This window comes from Hypanus sabinus, chromosome 13, assembly GCF_030144855.1.
Source record: "Hypanus sabinus isolate sHypSab1 chromosome 13, sHypSab1.hap1, whole genome shotgun sequence".
NCBI lineage: Eukaryota > Metazoa > Chordata > Chondrichthyes > Myliobatiformes > Dasyatidae > Hypanus > Hypanus sabinus.
Window position 1 is genome coordinate 64,531,279 of NC_082718.1, and position 23,646 is coordinate 64,554,924.

Sequence of the window (23,646 nt, forward strand, 5' to 3'; positions counted from 1 at the left end):
CTGTATTACACCACTTGTTACATATTACCAACTGGAATTTTAAAAAAAATGATGCTTGCTCTCTGCTTCCTGTTAGCCTGTGGTCCACACAGACCTGTGGAAGCATACTCTGTGAGCTTTCATTTTCCACAATGACCTTTGACGAGACATCTCATCAAGTAGCTTCTGGTTCACCTTATTCACAGCACAATCATAGAGCACAGAAACAGGCCCTTTGGCCCATCTAGCCTGCACTGGACTGTTATTCTGTCTAGTCCCATTGAACTGCACATGAGCCATAGACTTCCATACCCGTCTCATCCAGGTACCTATTCAAACTTCACTTCAATGTTGAAATTATAGAAACATAGAAAACTTACAGCATGATACAGGCCCTTCGGCCCACAAAGCTGTGCCGAACATGTCCTTACCTTAGAAATTACCTAGGGTTACCCATAGCCCTCTATTTTTCTAAGCTCCATGTACCCTATCCAGGAGTCTGTTTCCGTGCTGTGATTGTTATATGGTTATATGTTATATGGTTATATCTGCCTCCACCACCGTCACTGGTAGCCGATTCCACGCACTCACCACTCTCTGCGTTTATATATTAAAAAAAACAACAACAAACAAACAACAACAGTAACAACAACTTACCCCGACATCTCCTCTGTACCTACTTCCATTTCTGCCCTGGGGAAAAGACTCTGACTATCCACACGATCAATGCCTCTCATCATCCTATACACCTCTATCAGGTCACCTCTCATCCTCTGTCGCTCCAAGTAGAAGAAGCCAAGTTCACTCAACCTATTTTCATAAGGCATGCTCCCCAATCCAGCAATGTCCTGCAAATATCCTCTGCACCCTTTCTATGGTTTCCACATTCTTCCTGTAGTGAGATGATCAGAACTGAGCACAGTACTCCAAGTGGGGTCTAAGCAGGGCCCTACATAACTGCAACATTAAGTCTCGACTCCTAAACTCAATCTCACGATTGATGAAGGCCAATGCACCAGATGCTTTCTTAACCACAGAGTCAACCCGCGCAGCATCTTTACGTGTCCTATGGACTCGGACCCCAAGATCCCTCTGATCCTCCACACTGCCAAGAGTTTTACCGTCAATACTATATTCTGTCATTATATTTGACCTACCAAAATGAACCACCTCACACTTAACTGGGTTGAACTCCATTTGCCACTTCTCAATCCAGTTTTGCATCTTATCAATGTCCCACTGTAACCTCTGACAGCCCTCCACACTATCCACAACACCTTTGTGTCATCAGCAAACTTACTAACTCATCCCTGCACTTCCTCATCCAGGCTATTTATAAAAATCACGAAAAGTAGGGGTCCCAGAACCGATTCCTGAGGCATACCACTGGTCACCGACCTCCATGTAGAATATGACCCATCTACAACCACTCTTTGCCTTCTGTGGGCAAGCCAGTTCTGGATCCATAAAGCAATGTCCCCTTGGATCCCATGCCTTCTTAGTTCCTCAATAAGCCTTACATGGAGTACCTTATCAATTACCTTGCTGAAATCCATATACACTACATCTACTGCTCTTCCTCCATTAATGTGTTTAGTCACATCCTCAAAAAATTCAGTTAGGAAATTGACTCCCAATCAGACCCTGTCTATCCAAATATTTATATTTCCAGTCCCATAGAATACCTTCCAATAATTTACCCACTACTGACTCTTTGGCGTATCATTTCCTGGCTCCAATAAATTGATCAAATATGACTTCCCTTTCAATAACACACCTCTGTCTGGGGCAACTTTGACTCTTTCTAAGCATCCTGCTGTTAAAAGGAAGGATGTTTCATATTAAGCTCGCTCACTTAGCCTTTCCTGCTTTCTATGTTTTTGAATAAAGAATGTGCATTTGCTATTTTCCAATATATAATGGAACACACTGAATCTTGGGATTGCTGGCAATTAAGCCCATGTACCATCTTTCTCAACAGCCATTTGTCTAATGTAGACCCACCACCAGCGTCCTTTGATCACCATTTACCAGTAACTCAATCTGACATTAATACCATTACCATTAGAGTAAGTCAGCGGCTGGGTTTATTACTGTCACATGTACTGATCCACAGTGAAGTGTTTGTCTTGCATATTCTTCATAAAGATCAGGTCATTACATAGTGCATTGATGAGTAAAGGTAAATCAGAATAAGTGTAACAGCTACTAAGAAAGTGCAGTGCAGGTAAACCATAAGCTGCAAGATCATAATGAGGCAGAGTGTTAGAATCAGTTTAATATCACCGGCATGTGTCTGTAATTTGTTAACTTTACACATGATAAGTGAAAATTTTTAGTTGAAAAATGAATTACAGTTCAGGCTTTCCAGATAGGCTTCAAGTCTTGTGCAACTTGAGTTTGACTTTTAGTCATGATCGCATCAAGTGTGTGAAGCTTATCTTTCACAGGAAAAGATTTTCTTTTTCTAGCAGTTTGTTCCATTTTGAGGAAAAAAAAAGATCCAATGACTCTCACAAAATGCTGGTGGAAAGCAGCAGGCCAGGCAGCTCTGGTCAAGACCCTTCCTCAGGACTAATGGAAAAAAGAGATAGTAAGAGATTTGAAAGTGGGAGGGGGAGGGAGAGACCTGAAATGATAGGAGAAGACAGGAGGGGGAGGGATGAAGCCAAGAGCTGGGAAGTTATTTGGCAAAAGGGACACAAGGCTGGAGAAGAGGGGGTATGTATTGACAGGGACATGGAGTCCAATGATTCATTACGTTATATCCAAATTTGCGTTAAATTGGGCCACGTAAAATCAGGGTTTCACTATTTATTTAATAGATCAAGTTAAACTAAGTGCAAAAAAACAAATAATAAAAAGTAGTAAGTTAGTGTTCATGGGTTCAATGCCCATTTAGGAATTGGATGGCAGAGAGGAAGAAGCTGTTCCTGAATCGCTGAGTGTGTGCTTCAGGCTTCTGTACCTCCTACCTGATGGTAACAGTGAGAAAAGGGCATGGCCTGGGTGGTGGGGATGCTTAATGATGACTGGCACCTTCCTAAGGCACCGCTCCTTAGATACTATGGCAACTAGTTCCCATGAAGGAGCTGATTAATCTTACAAGTTTTTGCAACCTACTTTTGATCTTGTGCATTCCCCCACTCCCCACCCCAATACCAAACGGTGATGCAGCCAGTCAGAGTGCTCTCCACGGTACATTGGTAGAAGTTTTTGAGTGTTTTAGTTGAAATCAAATCTCAAATTCCTAAGGAACTATAGCTGCTGTCTTGCCTACTTTATCACTGTGTCAATATGTTGTGTCCAGGTTAGGTCCTCAGATATTGACACCCAGGACCTTGAAAGTACTCACTCCCCCCACTTTTGATCCCTCTATGAGGATTGGTGTGTGTTCCCTCGTCTTACCCTTCCTGAAGTCCACAGTCAGCTCTTTGGTCTTGCTGACATTGAGTACAAGGTTGTTGCTGCAACACCATTCAACTAACTGGTATATCTCGCTCTTATACGCCCTTTCATCACCATCTGAAATTCTTCCAATAGTAGTTGTGTCAACAGTGAATTTATAGATGGCATTTGAGCTGTGCCTAGCCACACAATCATGGGTGAAGAGAGTAGAGCAGTGGGCTAAGCATACATCACTGTGGTGTACCAGTGTTGATTGACAGTGAGGTGGAGATGTTATTTTAGATCTGCACAGATTGCGGTCTGTTGGTTAGGAAGTCCAGGATCCAATTGCAGAAAGAGGGACAGAGGCCTAGGTTCTGTAGCATTTCAATGAAGACTGTAGAAGTCTAGTGTTAAATGCTGAGCTGTAGTTGATAAACAGCATCTTGATATAGGTACTTGCATTGTCCAGGTGATCCAAGACCAAGTGGAGTATCATTGAGATCATGTCTGGTGTAGACTGATTGTGGCGATAGGCAAATTGCAGTGGATCAAGATTCTTCCTGAGATATGTTGATTCTAGCCGTGACCAATCTCTCAAAGCATTTCATCTCCGTAGACGTGAGTGCTACTGGGCGACAGTCATTAAGGTAGCTCACCCCGCTTGGTGAATTGATTGATGCCCTTGAGAGTGCTTCTGATGGATAGTCGTTAAGGCAGCTCATGCTGTCTGATTGTAAGGTTAAGAGTCCATTTTATTGTACAAAAGATTAACTCAAAAGTCTTATAACAGCAGGGTAGAAGTTTTCCTTGAGCCTGGTGGTATGTGCTTTCAGGGTTCCCAGTCTTCTGCCTGATGGGATGGGGGAGAAGAGAGAATGTCGGTGTGAGTGGGATCTTTGATTATGTTGACTGCTTCTCTGAGCAGTGAAAGGTATAGACAGAGTCTATAAAGGGGGGAGGCTGGTTTCGATGATGTGCTGAGCTGTTTTTACAACTCTGTGCTGTTTCTTGTGGCCGTAGGCTGAGCAGTGGCCACACCAAGCTGTGATACAACCAGATAGGATGCTTTCTATGGTACATTGATAAAAATTGGTGAGGGTCAATGGGAACGTGCCAAATTTCTTGATTCTCCTGAAGTAATAGAGATATTAATGGGTTTTCTTGGCCACAGTGTCAACTTGGTTGGACCAGAACAGGCTATTGGTGATGTTCACTCCCAGGAACTTGAAGCTCTCAACCTCAACACCATTGATGTAAACAGGAGCGTGTGCACCGTTCCCCCCTTCCTGGAGTCAGTCACTGGCTCTTCTGTTTTTTGAGTGACACACTTCTTGACAATTGTCTACAAGGAAACTTCTTGCCTGTCCAAGTGTCTGCAAGGCATAAATTGAGTGTGATGGAACACTCCATCCACCAGCTTCAACAAGTACCTCAACTATGTTAATGCCAGCCAATATGGAGCTCGTGTATGGGGTAATCTGCCTGGCTGGCTTTGTCACATGTGACAATAGTAAACCAGTTACCAATATTTGTGCTCAGGCCAGTGTCTCTGTAGGCTGGAGCAAGATGCTGCCAATGTTAGGAGCAGCTCATTAACCTGTCTGATTACCAATTTTGTCACACTTACAGACACCAAGTGGGATTCTGTTGACACCGAGCCCCCTACTCTCCAGCATTCACTTCTGGAGTACACTAAGTCCAGTCGCCCCCTTGAGTCCTGCCAGGTTACAGGGGCCAGGCTCCCTATTTCAGGTATGTGCTTATTAATACCAGGGCAGATGATGTCCATCATGTGGCTGTTTATTGGACACAGTAACCTTAATTTTTTTATTATGATGTCAATAGTTGATGATTACAGCTTTTTTGTATGGTTTGTTGTGAACTTTCTTCGAAGGGAGTGGATTCCAACCTTGTGCTCTTATTCCCTTAATTTGAACATAAAACACTATAGCACAAGCCTATACAGGCCCTTCAGCCAACCTTTTAACTTGCTCTAAGACCAATCTAACCTTTCCCTCCTACATAGCCCTCTATTTTTCTATCATCCATATGCCTGTGTAAGAGTTTCTTTAATGTCACTAATTCATTTTCCTCTACTACCACTGCTACCAGAACATTCCACACACGCACCACTTTCCATGTTTTTTTTAAAAAAAAGCTTACCTCCAACATTTCTTTAGTACTTCCCTTGAATCATCTTCAAGTTATGTTCCCCCATATTAGCGGGTTCTGCCAAGGAAAAACTCTGGCGATCCACTCAATCTTCTTATCATCTCATGCACCTCTATCAGTTCACCCCTCATTCTCCTTCTCTCCGAAGTGAAAAGCTCTAACTCATTTAACCTTTCCTCATAAAACAGGCAGCATCCTGGTACATCTCTACACCCTCTCTAAAGCTTCCACATCCTTGCTATGAGACGACCAGAACTGAACACAATACTCCAGTTGCGGTTTAACCAGAGTTTTATAGAGCTGCTGCATTACCTTGTAGATTTTGAAATCAATTTGGTTAATTAATACTGTAAAAAATGTTGTAAATTTTATAGCCCCATCTCGTAAGTTTCAGGGCTTCCTGATGCACAAATATTTTCTTAATTATAATGAAATTAAATCTTCTTTTGGCCAGTTATTTGAGGATCTGGAGCAGAGTTGAGATGATCTGCCTGTAACACAAGATTTAAAGCCAAGTTGCCAGTGCTTGAGTTTTGGAGTGTTTCCACAATTGGATCATGGTAATTGGATGTAGTGAACATTATGCAATGTTTACTTACTATAAATATTTGATAGCTTTGAGGAGCAAATCCATGAAAATACAACTTGCCAAACATTTTCCAATATAAAAATAATTTAACAGGTCACGAGGTCGCTCAAGTTGGATGCTAACTTCAGATACTGTCTGTGAGTTTGTAGGCTCCCTGGTGCTGTTGATTGGTTCCACATCCCACAGATGTGCTAGAGGATTTATTGGATACTATTAATTACCCCTGGTGTAAAGTAGTGGCAAAAAATCCAAGGGGCAGTTGATGGACGTGTAGAGAGAGAGAGAATGAGTTACAAGGGCTCAGAGAAATGGATAGGGGTGGATGGAACTGATGAATTACTCACCTGGAAGTGGCATTGAATAGGACCAGGCCTTTCAGCCCATACAATTTGCTGGTCATGATGCCAAATTAAAGTAACCCTATCTGCCTACAGGTGGTCCATATCTTCATGTTCCCCCCTCCCCATTCCCTGTATGTGCCTCTGCCTGTCTAAATGCCTCTTGAACACTCTATTGCCTGCTTTCATCACTTCCCCTGACACTGGATTTGTTTATTTTTGTCACATGATACAGAGGAAAAAGTTTTTTTGTTGTGTGCCATATGTAAATATATTAAAGTGGAACAAATCCAAACAAGGGTGTAACAGTCACCAGGAGAGTGCAGTGTTGGTAAACAGAGTGCAAGGGTTATGATGAGGTAGTCTGCGATGTCAAAAGTTTGTCTTTAGTATATTATAGGTCCATTCAAGAGTCTTAAGGGTTGATAGAAGCTGGCCTTGAGCTTGGAGGCTGTATGTGCTTTCAGGCTTTTGTATCTTCTATTCAATGGGAGAGGGACGAGAAGAGATCATGTCTAGGGTCGGTGGGGTCTTTGATTATTTTGTCTGCTTTCCTACAGGAGTGGGGAGTGTGTGCAGAATGCCACGAGGGAAGGCTGGTTTGCATGATGAACTGGGGTGTGTTCATAACTTTTAAAAGAACAAAACATACTCTGCACATTTCCTTTAAACTTTGTTCATCTCACCTTAATGCAATGTCCTCTAGGCTTGGGGAAAAGATTCTGACTGTCTACTCGGTCTATACCTCTCAATTTTAACAACAGCTTTCAGATCTCCCCTCGCTTCCATCACTGAACCTCTCCTTATTGCCAATATCCTGTAATCCAGGCAGCATCCTAGTACAGCTTCTCCAAAGCCTCCTCAGTATTTTCCTTTATTTTTCTGTTCAGTAACCATTCTTACCGATCATTTTTCAGTAGATTAATATCCTGGGACAAGCTGCACTATTTAGATATTTACACTTTAAACGTTATACTATTACTATCAAGGCAACTGGATTTGCTGTGTTGTCTAGAAGATTTTCCAAGAGGCTTCTTGAGTTCTGATCCATAGAGGGTAGGGTCAAGGAAAACCGCAGTCACATGTGTGAAGAACTGGAGGATGACTAGAGTTGAGGGTAGGATAGTAGAGGAAAAGTACCTGAAGTTGGAAGAGGTAGAGGATGTCAGTGAATGCTTGAGTATTCAACAGTGAGAGGAACCTAGAAGTTTGTAAAAACAGCATAAAACAAGCTGATATGTTTGAACATAGAGACTTGTGAAAAGAAGATCTGTTCTGGACCCCCCACTCTTTGTAATTTTTATAAATGACTTGGATGAAGAAGTGGAAAGGTGAGTTAGTAATTTTGCAGTTGGCATGAAGGTCGTAGGTTTCACTGGGACATTAACAGGATACAGAGCTGGACTGAGAAGTGGCAGATGGAGTTCAACCTGGAAAAGTGTGAGGTGGTACACTTTGGAAGGTTGAATTTGATGGTGGAATCTAGGATTAATGGCAGGATTGTTTGTAGTGAGGATGAGTAGAGGGTCCATCAAAGATGCTGCGCAAGTTAAAAGACATACAGTGTGTTGGTTTCTATTACTCGGGACAGAGTTTTTGAGTTGCGAGACAAAGTTGCAACTCTATAAAACTCTGGTTAGACCACAACTGGAACTTGTGTTCATTTCTGGTTGCCTCATTATAGGAAGAATGTGGTTGCAGAGGAGATTTACTAGGATGTTGCCTGGATTAAAGAGCATGTCTTATGAGGATGGGTTGAGCGAGCTAGGGCTTTTCTCTTTGAAGCAAAGGAGGATGAGAGGTGTACAAGGTAATAAACAGCATAGATTGAAAGGATAGCCAGTATTTTTTCCAAGGTAGAAATGGCTAATACTGGGGGGCATACTTTTAAAGCCTGGAAGCAGCAAGGTGAAAGCACGGCCTGGATGATGGTGGGGAGAGGGGGAGGGAGGTGTGTTTTTGATGATGGATTCTGCTTTCTTTTGGCAGCATTCCTTGAGCTGGGGCTTTGCATGTGATGGGCTGGGCTGTATCCACCTTTTTTGTCGTTTTTTTCTGTGCCTGGGCATTTTGTCTTCATTGCCAATTTTCAGCATCTACAAGTTTTCATCTTTACCTTTGTGTTATTGTATTGGGGAGAGCAGTTGGAGAAGGGCAGGAGCTGGAAAAGAGCCACCTGAAGATGTGTGGGGGATGAAAGCTGAGGCAAAGCTCATTTGAGTTTTGGGAAGGGAGTGGGAAATGTACCAGATCAGTCTGGATAGATATAGCCAGGGCGCAGACATAGCTGCTGGTGTAAACTATTTCACCATCAGCTGCATGTCTTTTCATCATGGTTTTGTTGAGTTGGGAATGCAAGTTTATTTAATAATGCCTTCACTTTCCTGCCTGCCCCTCCATCAGTTTGAATTCAAAATTATCTTGATGTAGGGCTTTGAACGTAGCAGTGTTTAATTGTAATTTGGCATGACCCCTTCAAGCTCCAAACCTGATTGTCTCTGTGACGCAGTAATTGGGGTGGATAACTGATGTTTTCTTTATGCAATTCCTAAAGGTGTTCAATAAAGGTCTGCATATTTAATTTTCTTTTTGTTATTGTAGTTTTATTTTAGCAATACAGCACGGAGTAAGGCTCTTCAAGCCACGCTGCCCCAGCAACACTACAATCCCGATTAACCCAAACCGAATCACGGGACAATTTACAAAGACCAATTAACCTACCTGGTGCATCTTTGGACTGTGGGAGGAAACTGGAGCACCCAGGGAAAGATGTGCAGAGACAGCTTACAGAACAGTGCCAGAGTTGAACTCCAGAGCGCCCCGACATTGTACTAACCTCTCGGTTACAGTGGCCCCGACATTGTACTAACCTCTCGGTTACTGTGGCCCCGACATTGTACTAACCTCTCGGTTACTGTGGCCCCCGACATTGTACTAACCTCTCGGTTACAGTGGCGCCCGACATTGTACTAACCTCTCAGTTACAGTGGCCCCGACATTGTACTAACCTCTCGGTTACAGTGGCCCCCGACATTGTACTAACCTCTCGGTTACAGTGGCCCCGACATTGTACTAACCTCTCGGTTACAGTGGCCCCCGACATTGTACTAACCTCTCGGTTACAGTGGCCCCCAACATTGTACTAACCTCTCGGTTACAGTGGCCCCCGACATTGTACTAACCTCTCGGTTACAGTGGCCCCCGACATTGTACTAACCTCTCGGTTACAGTGGCCCCGACATTGTGCTAACCTCTCGGTTACAGTGGCCCCCAACATTGTGCTAGCCTCTCGGTTACTGTGGCCCCCGACATTGTACTAACCTCTCGGTTACTGTGGCCCCCGACACTGTACTAACCTCGCGGTTACAGTGGCCCCGACATTGTATTAACCTCTCGGTTACTGTGGCCCCCGACATTGTGCTAGCCTCTCGGTTACTGTGGCCCCCGACATTGTACTAACCTCTCGGTTACTGTGGCCCCCGACACTGTACTAACCTCTCGGTTACTGTGGCCCCGACATTGTATTAACTGATCAGTTACTGTGGCGCCCAATCACAGATGCAGACAGATTTGCTGTAAATACTTGGGCAGCATTGACAGAGAGGGAGGCAGACCCAATGTCTTAGGTCAATGATCGATCAGACAAGGAGGAACATAGTAATAAAATTGAAAAGGACACAGACAGACGGAAGGTAGGGACAATCACAGGGAAACTGAATTGTAGTGTGGAGAAGTGTGATCTACTTTGGAAGAAATAATGTGAGGCAATGTCTACCAACTGGTATTGTTATAATGGTAAAATGCAAGAGATCTGAGGGGCTTGTTCACCAGTTTTTGAAATTAGGACAAGATGAAAAGACTTCTTGAGAATGGGTACAGGAACCTGACCTTTATAACAGAAGTGTAGGAATTACTGTAAATCATGCTTTTGAACCTCAGACAATTGTCTCAAGGGTGTGGGTACCCCAGTTTAAGGAGTGAAGAGAATACCAGCTATACATTTGCTGTTGTCTCAACTATTGTTGGCAAAATTTCTGATGGTGATGAGAGGGAGCACAGGAGTGAGATTTATCAGCTGGTTGAGTGGTGCTGCAGCAACAACCTTACACTCAATGTCAGTAAGACCAAAGAACTGATTGGGGATTTTAGGGTGAGACAAGGGAACACACACTAGTCCTCAATAAAGGGATCAGAAGTGGAAAGAGTAAGGTATTTCATGCTCCTGGATGTCAGTATCTCTGAGGATCTATCCTGGGCCCAATATATTGATTATGCGACCACTGATGCCAGGCAATCTCTGAAGAATATTGATAATGGCTGAGGTGACTTGTCTTGTAAAGACACTGCTGTGAGGAAGGCAATGGCAAACCACTTCTGTAGGAAAAATTTGCCAAGAACAATTATGGTCATGGGAAGAGCAACAGCATGAAGGGTGTCTTCCCAACAGGCAATGATCCTTCACTCGGCAGACAGAAGGAAGACCATGCTCGCCCATGTCATATGACCTGGCACCGAGTGATGATTGATTATTATTATTTCTTTTTGTATTGTCTTTTCCACACTGGGTGAACGAGAAAAGGGTCTCAGCCTGAAACGTCGACCGTACTGTTTTTCCATAGATGTGCCCTGGCCTGCTGAGCTCTTCCCTTTTGTGGGTGTTGCTTGGATTTCTAGCATCTGCAGATTCTCTCTTGTTTGAAATTGGACTAGACTTTGGCTTTGTGGGAGAAGCCAGAGAGTGGTGGTAGATGATTGACTCTCTGACTGGAGGCCTGTGACTAGTGGTGTGCCACAGGGAATGCTGCTGGGTCTGTTCTTGTTTGTCATCTATATCAATGATTTGGATGATAAAGTGGTTAATTGGATCAGCAAATTTGCAGATGACACCAAGACTGGGGGTGTAGTGGACAGGGAGGAAGGCTATCATGGCTTGCAGAGAGATCTGCACTAGGTGGAAAAATGACAGATGGAACCTACTGCAGGCAATTGTGAGGTTTTACACTTCGGTAGGACCAACCAGGGTAGGTCTTACACAGTGAACGGTAGGGCACTGAGGAGTGTGGTAGAACAAAGGGATCTGGGAATACAGGCCTATAATTCATTGAAAGTAGTGTCACAGTTAGATGGAGTCATAAAGAAAGCTTTTGGTGCATTGCCCTTCATAAATCAAGGTACTGAATACAGAAGCTGGAATGTTCTGTTGAAGTTGTATAAACATTGGTGAGGCCTAGTTTGGAGTATTGTGTATAGTTGTGGTCACCTACAAGAAAAGATGTAAATGAGGTTAAAAGGGTGTAGAGAATGCATCGGCATTTTTAGGTATCTGTGAGGGATCCCGGAACCAATCCCTCGCGGATAAGGAAGACCGACTGTATAAACTTTGATAATAAATTTACTTTGAACTTTGTTATTCAGTGGCAGGAGCAGAGGCATTCTGGATTTTTCTAGTCTGGCCCATCACTGGAAAGCACTGCCAGAAATACAGTGGTGATGGAATGAGCCACCCTTTCCATCATAAGCAGATTCATAAATGCTTTTCAAAGAGAATTGGGTGGTTAATTTTCCAGACCCCATAGGTAGGAATAAACTGGAAGAATTGGAAATTTCCTCTTAAGTATTGACACAGCACAAGGTGGCAGGTCTCCCTATCTCTGCTGTGTGCCTTATCATGGTCTGAGCAATTAACTCTGCTCAAGACAATGAAAACTGATAACAGAGAGGACCTGGGCAGATGAGGGAGAGGAAACAGGAGACACAAGGGGAAGATGGAGTGGAGGGAAGGGGAAGATGGATGGAGAGAGAAAGAGAGAGAAGAAGGTGGAGGAGAGAGGGGTGACAAGGGGAAGATGAATTTCAGGGGATGGGGAGGGAGAGGGAGAAGGGGCTAAGACAGGAGAAGGGCATTATTAAAGCAATAACAGGAACTGCTTGAGGAACTCCATGATGTGAAACTACACCCTTGTGCCAATGTAGCAGCCACTTCAGTATCCTATATTTTGTACCCTGAACCTTGCTGAGTATTGGGAGCAGTTTGATTTCATAATGTCAAGTTGGGGCCAACATTGAGCAGAAACTGTTCTCTTCGCACCTGGTGTCTGTGTACGTGGTGGAGGAGGGAGTTTCAGCTGAGGCTGATGGAACTACCACCTTTCACTTGTTGGAATGGACTGGGTTTGAGGGTCTAGCTGCTTTGTAAACTTAAATTTTTCTACAGCAAGAGCTTTGAACATTAACGTTCTTAATGTTGTCCTATTTTTCTGCCCGCAGTTTCCAAGCTTGGTAAATGGACATGTACCGATCCCAATGCCCAGCCTGGATGGGGTTTCTCCCTTGCTGCTTTCATCAAATGCTCAGAAATCATGATACTTCCTTAATGAAGGAACATAAGGGACCAATTAAATACCAAAACGTAGAGCAATATTCAGCTATCATTTGTATCAGTGATGTTGCATCATTGATATGAATTTGTCAATCATATTATGAAGTATAGATTAAATGCCTTTTACATGTTTTGATTAGTTTTGTTCCCAGTGTTTTATAATGAAGTTGGCAATAAATATATAACCTTTTCCTGTACTTTGCGTTTTATGCACCGTGCTTTTAATGAATGTTAACCAGCTGTGCCTATGCTTAGTTTGTGTAACTTGTAAATGAACAGTAAACCTGTTGTAATGGCAAGTTATTAGCATTATTAAATAATTGAAACTTTGTATCAGTTTTCAATTATTGGTTATTAAAGGACGATACTATGTATTAGCAAAACAGATTAATGTTATTTTCAGTGTAAGTTTTTTAAAAGAGAAAACTTTTCAGTTTGTTTTATATATGAGTTTGCCTTGTCTCTGTATTTTGGCTACAGGTTTGTAATTGACATATTTCAATAAAACTTTACAAATTATAGTTCTTGCTTTTATATTCCCCCCTCAAGTAGCAACAAAGTACCAAGATAATTAATGAATACAATTCTAGCAAAAGAAGTTAAAATTGCCTTGTAATGTAAAGTTACTGAAGCAAAAACTATCCTAGCTATCAACAGTTAATAACAGCAAGCTTGCAATAAGTCGTATCTTTGCTTCATAACAGGAACTAAATTTTCCTTCAATTTATAACCATATAACAATTACAGCACAGAGACAGGCCATCTCGGCCCTTCTAGTCCGTGCTGAATGCTTACTCTCACCTAGTCCCACTGACCCGCACTCAGCCCATAACCCTCCATTCCTTTCCTGTCCATATAGCTATCCAATTTTACTTTAAATGACAATACCGAACCTGCCTCTACCACTTCTACTGGAAGCTCGTTCCACATAGCTACCACTCTCTGAGTAAAGAAATTCCCCCTCATGTTACGACTAAACTTTTGCCCCCTAACTCAACTCAATGTCCTCTTGTTTGAATCTCCCCTACTCTCAATGGAAAAAGCCTATCCACATCAACTCTATCTATCCCCCTCATAATTGTAAATACCTCTATCAAGTCTCCCCTCAACCTTCTATGCTCCACAAAGAATAAAGACCTAACTTGTTCAACCTTTCTCTGTAACTTAGGTGCTGAAACCCAGGTGACATTCTAGTAAATCTTCTCTGTACTCTCTCTATTTTGTTGATATCTTTCCTATAATTTGGTGACCAGTACTATACACAATACTCCAAATTCAGCCTTACCAATGCCTTGTACAATTTTAACATTACATCCCAACTCCTATTCTCAATGCTCTGATTTATGAAGGCCAGCATACCAAAAGCTTTCTTCACCACCCTATCCACATGAGATTCCACCTTCAGGGAACTATGCACCATTATTCCTATATCACTCTGTTCTACTGCATTCTTCAATGCCCTACCATTTACCATGTATGTCCTATTTGGATTATTCCTACCAAAATGTAGCACCTCACACTTATCAGCATTAAACTCTGCCATTGTTTAGCCCACTCTTCTAACTGGCCTAAATCTCTCTGCAAACTTTGAAAACCTACTTCATTATCCACCACACCACCTACCTTAGTATCATCTGCATACTTACTACTCCAATTTAGCACCCCATCATCCAGATCATTAATGTATATGACAAACAACATTCCACCCAGTACAGATCCCTGAGGCACACCACTAGTCACCAGCCTCCAACCTGACAAACAGTTATCCACCACTACTCTCTGGTGTCTCCCATCCAGCCACTGTTGAATCCATTTTACTACTTCAATATTAATACCTAATGATTGAACCTTCCGTGCGGAACCTTGTCAAAGACTTTACTGAAGTCCATATAGACAACATTCACTGCTTTACCCTCATCAACTTTCCTCATAACCTCTTCAAAAAATTCAATAAAATTTGTCAAACATGACCTTCCACGCACAAATCCATGTTGACTGTTCCTAATCACACCCTGTCTATCCAGATAATTATATATACCATCTCGAAGAATACTTTCCATTAATTTACCTACCACTGATGTCAAACTGACAGGCCTAGGTTTTTTGCTAGGTTTACTCTTAGAACTAGTTCTGTCAGAGCCCCTGCTATTTCTACACTAACTTCCCTCAAGGTCCTAGGGAATATCCTGTCAGGATCCAGAGACTTATCCACTTTTATATTCCTTAATTTACCTTATTTTTACCAGGTGAAAGTGGAGAGATGACTTGGTCTTGCCAATAATATATTTGGTAACTAAGACTAAGTTGCAGTGACTCAGTTTCAGTCCTGAGCAATCCTCCCTGTTACCACATGACTTTGTCCAGTTTCCTCCCACATCCCAAACAACGTGTATTAGTAGGTTAACTGACCAATGTAAATTGCTCAGTATGTGTGTGTGAAAATAGTAGAATCTGTGGGCAAGAAGAGAGATTGAAATAGGATGAGTGTAGTGTTGATGGTTGTTGTGGATTTGATGGTTTGTCATGTATCGCTCTAATAAGGTTCAGTCAATTATTACAGAAGGATGATGCTCAAGAGATGTGGTGACGTTCTGTGTAAAACTAATAATCTGGCACTTATGGGAATTTGGTGGTGTCCTGGCAGATTCTCGAAACTACCAGAGTTGTAGAGTAATAGATCACTACAGTCCATCTCGTCCATGCTGAACTATTATTCTGTCCTGTCTCATCCAGGACACCAAAACACGAACAACTTGATGAAGCAGCTGTGATTGAAATGATGGAAATCAAATACTCTCATTTTAGCCTGCTACAGCTGAGAATCATAACTGCATCTAAGATGTGTATAATCAGTATCAATGTTTTAATGTGATTAAACAATGTATCACTGCTCAAAACCAACAGAAATAAATCGGACTGTGGCCAGTGGACTATCCCTTTAAGCCACAGCTGGAAGCCAGGCCACTGCTCTGGACAAATGGTGTGCCTTTTAAAAAAAGGTTTTTAATTCCCAATATCAACTGTCGTGCTGGCAAGCATATAGTCTCTGGTAAATAAAATTTACTATCTCAGACCTCGGGTGTCGTATGAGGGGGAAATTGGAAATGCTTGTATCATTTGTTTCATGGAATCTTGGTTAACCCCATCTGTGCTGGATACAATGATTCGAATAGACGGGTTCACTATACACAGTCAAGATAGGTCTGTCAAGTCTCCACTGCAGCAGAGGTGGAGGTATATGCTTCATGACCAATTTCTTGTGGTGTACAAATGTAGTGGTCCTGTCCCAATTCTGTTCACCAGATCTGGAATATCTCGCAATGAAGTGTCATCCATTTTACCAGCCACGGGAGATTTCAGGGATCTTTTGGTGGTAGTGTACATTCCACCTCATGCCAATACCAAACAGGCTCTGGACAAACTGAGTGACATAATCAACAGGCATGAAACAGCACATCCTGATGCCTTCCCATCATTTTTGGGGATTTTAACCCGGCCAGCTTAATAAAGTCACTAAATAATTATTATCTGTAGTACCAGAGGAAATAACACACTGGACCACTGTTACACTAAAACCAATAATGCCTTTTGTGCTATTCCACGCCCTCACTTCGGGAAGTCTGATCACCTGGCTGTACTTCTACTCCTTCAGTATAGGCAGAGACTGAAGACTGCATCACCAACAGTGAGGACCATGAAGGTATGGACAAGGGAGGCACAGGAGCACATGCAGGGCTGGTTTGAATTGGTGGACTAGACCGTATTCAGGGATTCACCTTTGAATCTGGATGAGTATGCTGCAGTTGTTACAAGCTTCATTAAAACCTGTGTGGATGAGTGTGTGCTGACGAGAACATACTGTAAATACCCAAATCAAAAGTCATGGATAAATCAGGAGGTTTGTAGTCTGCTGAGGGCTAAATCTGAGGCATTCAAGTCTGGTGATACAGGACTCTACAAGCAGACTAGGTACGACTTACAGAGGGCTATTGAGGGGCCGAATGGTCTACTTCTGCACCTATTGTCTATTGTCAAAGAAACAATTCTGATAGAGGTTAGAAGTGACACTGGCAAGGTTTGCAGGCTATTACAAAGGAAAACCCCAACATCATGAATGGCAGTGATGCTTCATTTCCAGACAAGTTGAATGCCCCTTATGCTTGCTCTTAAAAGGAGAATAGAACTACAGCTACAAGGATTCCCGCTGCGTCCGGCATTCATCATTACCATCAGGAAGGAGGTACACACTGAAGGCACACACTCAGTGATTCAGGAACAGCTTCCTCCCCTTTGCTATGAGATTTCTAAATGGACATTGAACCCAACAGCCCACAAATTTTTATTTATTTCTGTCTTTGCACTACTTATTTTAACTTAACTATTTTAGATATATTTACTGTAATTCAGTAACACCGACTCCTGCGGAACACCATGAGTCACCGGCAGCCAACCAGAAAAGGATCCTTTTATTCCCACTCAACCAATCAGCCAATGCTCTAACCATGCCAGTAAATTTCCTGTAATACTATGGGCTCTTCACTTGATGAGCAGCCTCATGTGTGGCACCTTGTTAAAGGCCTTCTGAAAGTTCAAACATACAACATCCACTGCATCCCCTTTACCTATCCTACTTGTAATCTTCTCAAAAAATTCCAATAGGTTCATCAGGTAAGATTTTCCCAGAAGGAAAATCTTGCTGACTTTGTCCTACCTTTCAGACTAACATCAGGAAGCATTTCTTTACACAGTGAGTTGTTGACACATGGAACAAGCGATCTTGATGTATAGTTGGGAGTAGTACCTTAGAGGCTTCCAAACCTAAACTTGATCATTATTTCAACACACCATGTGAATGGGAATTTGGCAAGCTTTGTTGAGCTGAATGGCATGTTCTTGTCAAAAATATTCTAATCACTTACCTAGCTGTAGGTTGACTCATTATAGAGCCTAATGGCCAAGGGTAAGAATGACCTCATATAGTGCTTTTTGGAGCAGCACAGTTGTCTTAGTCTATTACCAAAAGTGCCCCTGTATTCAGCTAAGGTGGCATGCAGTGAGTGAGAAACATTGTCCAGAATTGCCAGGAATTTCCGTAGGGTCCCACCACAACCTTCAGTGTGTCCAGTTTGACTCCTATAACAGAGCCAGCCTTTCTAATTAGTTTTTTGAGCCTGTTGGCATCACCCACGTTGATGCCATTGACCCAGCACATCACCACATAGAAGATTGTACTGGCGACAACAGATGGTGGAACATGTGAAGGAGGGGCCTGCACACTCCAAAGGACCTCAGTCTCCTCAGGAAGTAGAGGTGACTCTGGCCCTTCTTGTACACTGTCTCTGTCTTGTGCTTCACTCAAGTTTGTCATCCAGTTGCTCCACCAGGTTCTTGTAGGTCTTCCCACATCCACATCCTCACCATCAATTGTAACAGGGAGCAGTGCAGGCTTCGTCTTCCTGAAATCCGTCACCATCTCCTTTGTCTTACCAATGCTGATTCAGCTTGCAGCATTCAACAAAGTCCTCCACCAGGGACCTGTATTCATCCTCCCATCCTCCTTTTATACACCCAACTAACGCTGAGTCATCAGAGATTTTCTGCAGATGACATAATTCAGTGTTACATCTGAAGTCCGAGGTATTCAGGGTTAACATGAAGGGGGCCAATACAGTCCCCTGTGGGGCCCCAGTGCTGCTTATAGCCATGTCAGACACACAGCTCTGAAGCCGCCAGTCAGGTTGTCCATTATCCAGGATACAATGGAAGTGCCAACCTGCATTGGACAGAGCTTCTCCCCCAGCAATGAGGCCTGAATGGTATTGAGGACACTTGATAAATCAAAAAACATGATCCTCACAGTGCTGCCCAGCTTATCCAGATGGGAATAGGCTCTGTTCAGCAGGACAGCATCATTGACTCCAATGTGCCTCTGGTAGGCGAACTGCAGGAGATCGAGGGCTGATCTGACTGGGGGTTGAAGGTGAGCCAGGACCTTTAGGGTCTTCATGATATGAGAGATCAGGCTACTGGACGGTAGTCAGGCAAGGCTTTCGGTTGACCCTTCTTGACACATCAGGATCCTTTCCAAGTTGAGACACAGATTGAAAACGCACTGGTGAACTCCACACAGCTGCACAGCACCCTCCTGCAGGACCTTGGGGCTCACATCATGTCTGAATTTCTCCAGAGCATTTTATTTGCCTTCTGTTGGTTTTTAAAAGCTTCCCAATCTTCCAACTTCCCACTAATTGTTGCAATATTATATGTCCTCTCTTTGCTCCCAGAAACTTCACCCAATGTTGTTCTGTCGTCATCCTGATAGTTTCCTCTTCCAATCAACTTTGGCCAGCTCCTCTCTCATGCCTCCTTAATTCCCTTTTCTCCACTGTAATACTGATATATCTGCCTTTAGCTTCTCCCTCTCAAACTGCATGGTGAATTCTATCATATTATGGTCATTGCCTCCTAATATTTAATTACCTTAAGCTCCCTAAACAAATCTGGTTTATTACACAACACCCAATCCAGAATTGCCTTTCCCCTAGTGGGCTCAACAGCAAGCTGTTCTAAAAAGCCATCTTATTGGCATTCTACAAATTCCATTTCTTGGGATCCTGCACCAACCTGATTTTCCCAATTTACCTGCATATTGAAATCCCCTATGACTATTGTAACCTTGCCCCTTTTTCATGCCTTTTCAATTTCCCATTGAAATTTATATCCTACATTCTGGCTCCTTTTTGGGGGCCCGTATTTAACACCCATCAGAGTCTTCTTACCCCTGGAGTTTGTTAACTCTACCCACAAGGATTCGATGTTTTCTGATCCTATATCACATCTTTCTAAGGATCTGATTTCCATATAACCATATAACAATTACAGCACGGAAACAGGCCATCTCAGCCCTTCTAGTCCGTGCTGAACGCTTACTCTCACCTAATCCCACTGACCCGCACAGCCCATAACCCTCCATTCCTTTCCTGTCCGTATACCTATCCAATTCTACTTTAAATGACAATACCGAACCTGGCTCTACCACTTCTACTGGAAGCTCATTCCACACAGCTACCACTCTCTGAGTAAAGAATTTCCCCCTCATGTTACCCTTAAACTTTTGCCCCCTAAGTCTCAACTCATGTCCTTTTTTACTTCATATCATTTTTTAACCATCAGAGCCACCCCACTCTCTCTATCTACCTCCCTGTCCTTTCAGTACAATCTGTGTCAATTGATGTTAAACTCCTAACTCTGATCTTCTTTCAGCTGCCAGTCAGTGATGCCACCATCATCATACCTGCCAATCTCTAAATGTACTACAAGATCACCTACCTTATTCCATCTACTGTGTGTATTGAAATATAACACTTACAGTTCTGTTCTGATCAGTTTTGTCCCCATGTTGTAGTTCAACTTATCCCACTGGCTGCAATTTTGCCCTATCAGCTGCCTGAAATTCCTCACAGTCTCATTACGCAGTACATTGAATTGCACACCAACTGCACCTTCCTCTGCCCTTTCACTCCAGTTCCCACCCCGTCCACAACAGCGCTAGCAAGGATATTGGGCCCCTTGGGTTCAGGTGTTATCTGATCTTTTGGTACAGGTCATACCTTCCTCAGAAGAGATGCCAATGATCCAAAAGTCTGAAACCCTGACTCCTGCACAACTCTCTCAGCCACTCATTTATCTGTACTATCATCCTACACCTGCCCTGATTAGCACCTGGTACTGGAGTATTCCAGAGATTACTGCCTTGGAGGGCCTTCTCTTCAGCCTCTTCCCTAACTCCCTATGCTCACTGCACAGGACCTCTTCCCACTTTCTATCTATGTTATTGGCACCATTGTGCATCACAACCTCTGGATGCTCACACTCCCTCTTGAAAATCTGCAGCCACTCTGAGTCAGCCTGGACCCTAGCACTTGGGAGACAACACACCATCTTGGCTTCTCTCAAGGCCACAGAATCTGCAGTCCGTACCCCCAACTATTGAGATTTCTATCACTACCTCACTGCCTGACTTTACCCTTCACTGCTGAGTCTCAAAGTGCCACTGGCTTGGCTGCTGCTGCTGTTATACCCTAATAGGTCACCCCCAACCACCTCCCACTCCACCACCACGCCAGCAGTATGCAAAGGGGTATCCTTGTTGCTGTGGGGATGGCCACAGGGAAACCCTGCTCAGACTGCTTTCTCCCCCTACTTCTCCAGGTGGTCACCCATCTTCTATCTGAAGCCTGGACTATGGGTTAGACCACCTCAGCAAAAGTCCATTCTAGAATCAGAATTAGGTTTATTATCACCAGCATGTGATGTGAAATTTGTTAACTTAGCAGCAGCAGTTCATTGCAATACATAATCCAGCAGGGAAAAAATTAATAATAAATAATAATAATTAATAAATACATAAATCAATTACATATATTGAATGGATTAAAGTAAAACGTGCAAAAACAGAAATACTGTATATAAAAAGAAGTGAGGTAGTGTCCAAGGATTCAACGTCCATTAGGAAATCAGATAGCAGAGGGGAAGAAGCTGTTCCTGAATCACTGAGTGTGTGTCTTCAGGCTTTTGTACTCCTACCCAATGGCAACAATGAGAAAAGAGCATGCCCTGGGTGCTGGAGTCCTTAATAATGGACGCTGACTTTCTGAGACACCGCTCCCTGAAGATGTCCTGGGTACTTTGTAGGCTACTGCCCAAGATGGAGCTGACTAGATTTACAACCTTCTGCAGCTTCTTTCAGTCCTGTGCAATAGCCCCTCCATACCAGACAGTGATGCAGCCTGTCAGAATGCTCTCCACGGTACAACTATAGAAGTTTTTGGGTGTATTTGTTAACATACCAAATTTCTTCAAACTCCTAATAAAGTATAGGTGTTGGCTTGCCTTCTTTATAACTACATCGATATATTGGGACCAGGTTAGATCCTCAGAGATTTTGACACCCAGGAACTTGAAGTTGTTCACTCTCTTCGCTTCTGATCCCTCTATGAGGATTGGTTCATGTTCCCTCGTCTTACCCTTCCTGAAGTCCACAATCAGCTCTTTCGTCTTACTGACATTGAGTGTCAGGTTGTTGCTGTGACACCACTCCACTAGTTGGCATATTTCGCTCCTGTACGCCGTCTCGTCACCACCTGAAATTCTACCAACAGTGGTTGTATCGTAAGCAAATTTATAGATGGTATTTGAGCTATGCCTAGCCACACAGTCATGGGTATAGAGAGAACAGAGCAGTGGACTAAGCACTGAGGTGCGCCAGTGTTGATCGTCAGTAGGAGGATATGTTATCACCAATCCGCACAGATCGTGGTCTTTCAGATAGGAAGTTGAGGATCCAATTGCAGAGGGAGGTACAGAGACCCAGGTTCTGCAACTTCTCAATCAGTTTTGTGGGAATGATGGTGTTAAATGAAGATTTCTGCCTCCTGCATGGCGCTGAGTGCATCCATCTCCAGTTCCATGACGTTGCCAGTCAGGAGCTGAAATTGGGTGCTCTCCATACTGTTAGGTACTCTGAAATCCCACATTTCACAGGAGGAGCATTCTACTGCCTAAGCTACCATCCTGCCTGCCTGCACTTACACCCGTAACTCCTCAAGCTGAAGTTCTAGCCTGCAGCTTGATGCACCATCAATAACTCTCGGAGACGTGAGGCGAGATATTGGCTTTTATTGGCTGGAAGAAAGAACAAGCAGCAAATGACCACCACACCACATCCTGGAGACTGATGCCGGGGCTGTGTCTCCAATCGCCTTTATACCAGGGTCTGTGGGAGGAGCCACAGGAGCAGTCAGCTGGGGGGCGTGTCCAGACAGGTATATGTAGTTCACCACACAGCTGTTCTCCCCAAATCCTGGCCACTCTTAACAGTGGCCCTCTCCAACAATGGCCATGCCCCTGAAACCTCATTTCTTATCACTGGCCCTTGCCAAGTTACTATTAACCTGCTCCGTAGACAAGCCCTGATAGGCCCCACTCGCATTTTGAAGCTGAAGTGTTACATCCACAAGGAACTGTCTCTAACTTACTCCTCGATCTCCCGCTCTGCAGACCAGTCCTGACAGGCCCCACTTACTTTTTTAAATTGGTTATTGGAGTTTTAATGAACATCCCTTCACTTACTGTACGAAGTGCCATTATCTAGTCTGATTAAACTTTCCTCCACACTCCTAAACAGAAACACTAATTTAAATGTAGAATCATAGAAAAACATATCATGATACGATCAGTCCATGCCCACCCAAACAGTCTCAATGTCCTGTGTTTGACCCAAATCCTTTTAAGCTCACCCATCCATGCACAGTATTTATGCTGTACCTTCCTCAACCATTTCCGTTTACTCACCACTGTCTGCATGGAAAAAGTTGCAACTCAAGTCCCTTTTAAATCTTTCACTCTCACCTTGCTCCTATGCCACCCAGTCCTGGATTGCCCTACCCTGGGGAAAAGACTGCTACAATTCACCTTATTTACTCCTCTCATAATTTTAAAGATTTCTTTATTCTTCCTTCTTTTCAAGGAATAAAGACCAACGTCTCCCTACAACTCAAGTCTTTTAGTCCTGCCAACATCCTTAGAAATCTTTTCTACTCTCTCAACACACAAAATGCTGGTGGAATGCAGTAGGCTGGGCAGCATCTATAGGAAGAAGTACAGTCAATGTTTTGGGCCGAGACCCTTCGTCAGGACTAACTGAAAGAAGAGATAGTAAGTGGGAGGGGGAGGGGGAGATCCAAAATGATAGGAGAAGACAGGAGGGGGAGGGATGAAGGTAAGAGCTGGAAAGTTGA

The 23,646-nt window shown here is 43.2% G+C and overlaps 1 protein-coding gene across 4 annotated transcripts in view; it reads left to right on the forward strand.

The window, feature by feature from the left end:
* elk3 (ETS transcription factor ELK3) overlaps positions 1-13,334 on the forward strand; it is a 39,359-nt gene extending 26,025 nt beyond the window's left edge. The window contains exons 4-5 of one of the 4 annotated variants that reach the window (XM_059987829.1): positions 4,999-5,121; positions 12,736-13,334. In XM_059987829.1, the coding sequence (XP_059843812.1) occupies positions 4,999-5,121; positions 12,736-12,842 (230 nt within the window). In that variant the 3' untranslated portion in view covers positions 12,843-13,334. The remainder of the gene's footprint in view (positions 1-4,998; positions 5,122-12,735) is intronic. The other 3 variants (XM_059987830.1, XM_059987828.1, XM_059987827.1) reach the window with 3 other exon arrangements.
* The last annotated feature ends 10,312 nt before the right edge of the window (positions 13,335-23,646 follow it).